This window comes from Gossypium hirsutum, chromosome D07 (assembly GCF_007990345.1).
Source record: "Gossypium hirsutum isolate 1008001.06 chromosome D07, Gossypium_hirsutum_v2.1, whole genome shotgun sequence".
NCBI lineage: Eukaryota > Viridiplantae > Streptophyta > Magnoliopsida > Malvales > Malvaceae > Gossypium > Gossypium hirsutum.
Window position 1 is genome coordinate 23,191,341 of NC_053443.1, and position 4,422 is coordinate 23,195,762.

Below are 4,422 nucleotides of genomic sequence, written 5' to 3' on the forward strand. Positions count from 1 at the left end.
CAATAAAACAAACATTTACGAGTTTTTAACTTTAGTTGTGAAATTAAAGATTGTACCATCAAATATCAATGTTATCCGATTGAACATAGTGCCGAATTAAAAGGGAAATGCTTACGAATTAAACAGGGACAACTACAAGTCAACGGAATTTAATTTCGTTTGTTTGGTAGGATCCGTCGTTCGTTGCCATTTGTCCCAGGGGAAGGCCCATTTATATAAAGTCCATAGAATATTTATACCACTTACCTTTGAGGGAACTATTAATTGCTCTTCTCATCCTCTGTACTTCAATCCTATTCACGTGTGCTTATCACCACTTCTACTTTAGAGTATTAGGTATCTTTTATTCTCTTCAAATTCTCTGCCTCCTTTTGCAAATTAAAGATATGGACGGACGTCGCCGGAAGCAACCAAAGACTAGTGGCTGCTGCTCTGAAGGTAGGTTATTTTCTTTTGTTTTTTGTCGGAACAACAGCACCCATTTCCCTTGGTTTTTGGGGTTCTTGTATTTCTTCTTAATTTATTGTTTTTGACTAGTCCATTTTCCATTTTTTTAAAACACTTGGGGTTGGTTAAGGTTAACTCTGTTTGGTCGTCTGAATGTTATGGCAGAGGTGAGCAGCATTGAGTGGGAATTCATAAACATGTCTGAACAAGAAGAGGATCTAATTTATAGAATGTACAAACTCGTTGGTGACAAGTAAGGAAATCTTAAATACATAGCTATCACTGGTTTCAGAGATTTGAAACATTTTGTTTCTTTACATATGCTCTTATGATAATAAACAGGACACGATTGCAAGCAACTTGCAATTTAAATGATTGAGCAATTAATCGTGGGCACTGGGTATTAGTTGCGAATGCTTTGTCTGGTCATGTATTTTTATTTATCTATTCCCAAACCAAAAATGTCAGACAATTGTTATTGTCCTATTGGTGAATATAGGTAATATAACAGAGCAGTGGCTCCATTATTACATGGCTGCTATTCAACGTGGAAAATAAGTTCACTCGGAAAGTACAATAGTATCTGTAGTATTTGGTTTTTTACCGTTTTCTTACATGAAACCCACTGGATCAGTGTAATCCTAATTAAAAAATGCATCTATTTTTGTTTTGAATGGAGTGGTGGCTGATTTTAATGTTCCGAATAGTTAAACCTAATACTTGAATTATTTACATAGGTGGGCCTTAATTGCTGGTAGGATTCCAGGTCGAAAAGCTGAAGAGATAGAAAGGTTTTGGATCATGAGACATGGAGAAGGATTCGCCAACAGACGAACAGAGCTCAACTGAAGCAACACATCCTAATTAAAGAAGAATAGTAAGGCTTGCATTTGCATGCCTTTTCTGTAGTATGCTGTATGTCACCAGGTGGTTCTTGTAGTTTTTATGGAAATTATGCTAGTAGTAGTTTTATTTTGGGTTTAAGGCATTCAATCCTGCTTTCTCCATTGTATGAATTTATTCGAAAAGAAATTACCTTATTAATTTTATGGATTTAAATATCAATTTAAATTTATTTTTGATGCAATATAAATAAATAATTTTATGCATTATCAATATGTAAAATAATTAACAAGTAATTTGAAATGATGATGCATAAATTATACAAAATCAATAGTTAAATATAGCAACTGTTGCAAATAAAATTGAGTAAGTAACTTAACAAAAGTCTCTAGATTAAACTCATAAATAAGATTTAACCTTAGAGACCTCAAAGTTATCAAAAAAATTTTCATATCCCCTTTATATCATTCAACCAAAATATTATATGTATAAATAAAAATGAAAATTAGACAATAATAATAATAATAGGATGGCATATGAATTTTTTTTTAAATGAAGCTTTAGTATAATTGATTAAAGCAAAAGTTTTTTGTAATATATAAATTTTCAATTTTATCGTATGCATTTAAATATATGTTTTGTATTTGTAAATGTATTTTATTTATATAAATGATAAAGCTTTTAAAAAAAATCTATAAGCATGAAGATTGGAAAATCAGTCCCTTTCAATGATTTATTAACTTCTTTCCAGTTATGATTAATTAACTTGAAATTATTCCCATTCATTGAGTTGCAAGGATATTAAAGCGGCAGGTGACTATGACACTATAATATAACATGATCAATGATTGACAAGGCACGTGACCTCTTGAGCTTACCTCCCTTCATATTTCAGATTATGCGTACTTAATTAGAAAATTATTTAATTTTTATTTTTGCATTTTCATAATTTCTATTATATATAAAAAGGAAAATTCAGTTATAAATTTTGTTGATATAATGATACAATAAGGGAGGAGTATAGAAGAGGATGTGGTGGTGTCAATGGAGGTTGATTTATCTAATTAAGACGGAGAGTTGGAGATTATAGACAATAAGGGTGAAGGAAATATGGAGGTTGAATATTGAAAGTAAGTTGACAAAGTGAAAGCAAATATATCTTGAGAGTCCATCTTTTTTTAATCGTTTTTAGGAATATTTATAAATAAGATCCCGTACAAGATGGTGTTAAAGTGTTAATCCTACCATCAAATCATTGTTGCGGAATGTGTGGGGCATGACTTCAATGAGACGGGAATGTCTATAAAGGAACATTTTTTTCATTCATTCTGACTTGATGATATAAAGTAGTTGAATCCACATGAAGTTTAGTGACCAAAAGAATTACCTTCTTAACAGAAGGTCGGGTGCTTGGACAAGTGAATGGTTAGCTTTTTTAAATGGTTACCTTCGATTTGTAGCAGGTAAGGTGCATCTCTCGGAAGACCTTCCAATCTACCATGTATCCCCATTCGTGGGGAAGTATAACAAATTTACATTAATTTTACATTGTGAATATAAAGATATATAAAATTGAAATCTGAGTATTTGAACAACATTCTTTTCATGTAGCAATAATTTATAATTTCATTGGAAACAAATTAAAATGAGAGAGTGAATATATGATTTGGTATTTTAGTTTAAGTTTAATGTTTAATTTAGTATTTAAGTACTTTTTTGTTATAATTTGCTACTTGAGTTTGGCTTAATATTTAAATTGGCATCTAAAGTTTTTCAATTTGATACTTAAGAGTACTTTCGTCCCAATTAAGTACCTAGTTTGGTCTCAATGTTTAATTTGATATCTAAGTTTTTTTTTCCAATTCAATACATGTATTTTTCTACTAGAGCACACATATCAAATATTAATTAGAGCACTGATGGCCTTTAATTTAGATACTATATTGAACATTGAAGTTAAACTCATATATAAAATTAAAACAAAAAAAAACCTTAAATATCAAATTGAACATTAAATTTAAACTTAAATATCAAATTATATATATTTCTTTATTCCGACAATACAAAACCCTTAAATTCCATAATAAATTTATTTTATGGTTTAAAATATATTAAAATGTTAAAAAAATAATAAATTAATAAAATTTGCATCATGATTCCTAGCACTTTTATCTGGCTTTCTTTTGAGGCTAAAAGTATCAGCCAACTAACCATCTCGCACACACTGACTGCCTCATAAATTAGTGGCTAAAACCCTTCACGTCCACCTTGAATAATCAAATAATGTATTTGTTAATTATGAGATTATAAGAGCAATCCACCGGTCCAAAAGTCAAAGGCTCAAAGCCCAGAGCTGCTGGGCAAGGTTCTGTCTTTATGTCCCCACTCCACAATTACGCAGCGGCCAGTTCAATACCCACTTAACCCTTTTGCCCATGGCTGGAACTCATCACTTCCTATAGTCTGTTAAATTTCAGATATCAATCCAACTTTTGTACAAAGCGCTGTGACTTTGTTTATGCTCCGTCTTTTTCTTTGTGGAGGAAAACAAGCAGTGTTTTTCTATATATGTTCATATAATGAGATAAAGACTAAAAGAAATCACAATCCAAAAAGATACTGATCAAAAGAAAAAGGGATACAACAGAAGATTTTCTTTCCTCCTGCTTTGTTACACGGTAAGTTAATGATGGAGAATAAGAATTTGGGTAACTAAATTTTGTCTCTCACTTACTCAGATATATATATAGGTGGGTCCAATGATATGGATTGGGTATCTCTTAGGCAAGTGGACTGCACCTTTTATCAGAATCATTCTCAACCAACTCATGATGAAAAAGTCTTATTTTCCATTGATTCTCTTACAGATCAATGGTGTCGAGCAACTGCTCCAGCAGATTTAACTTAGCTAAAAAAAATTATCATTAATATTTGGCTTAAAGTATATTTCGCCTGTAAAGTATATCATTTTTTCCAATTTAATACCTAAATATTTTTTAATCTAAACTAATACCTAAAGTTATTTTCTTTTACCTGAATCAATCATTTCCGTCAAACACCGTTAAAAAATCTGTTTAAATGTTCCCACCGAATGATATAATGTCATGCTTTTTTTTTCTCACCCAAGGATGT

The 4,422-nt window shown here is 31.0% G+C and overlaps 1 protein-coding gene across 1 annotated transcript; it reads left to right on the forward strand.

The window, feature by feature from the left end:
• The first annotated feature begins 245 nt into the window (after positions 1 to 245).
• On the forward strand, positions 246 to 1,506 carry LOC107956709 (transcription factor CPC). The gene is made up of 3 exons (XM_016892270.2): positions 246 to 438; positions 613 to 700; positions 1,185 to 1,506. The coding sequence occupies exons 1-3, from the start codon at positions 387 to 389 to the stop codon at positions 1,294 to 1,296; spliced, it is 252 nt and encodes an 83-aa protein (XP_016747759.1). The 5' UTR covers positions 246 to 386; the 3' UTR covers positions 1,297 to 1,506.
• Positions 1,507 to 4,422: the final 2,916 nt, after the last annotated feature.

Excerpts from the sequence above, each read along its gene's own strand:
- LOC107956709 (XM_016892270.2), top strand. The coding sequence starts at position 387 with ATGGACGGACGTCGCCGGAAGCAACCAAAGACTAGTGGCTGCTGCTCT. Across the intron at positions 439-612 it reads TAGTGGCTGCTGCTCTGAAG|AGGTGAGCAGCATTGAGTGG; the intron begins GTAGGTTATTTT and ends ATGTTATGGCAG. Across the intron at positions 701-1,184 it reads TACAAACTCGTTGGTGACAA|GTGGGCCTTAATTGCTGGTA; the intron begins GTAAGGAAATCT and ends TTATTTACATAG.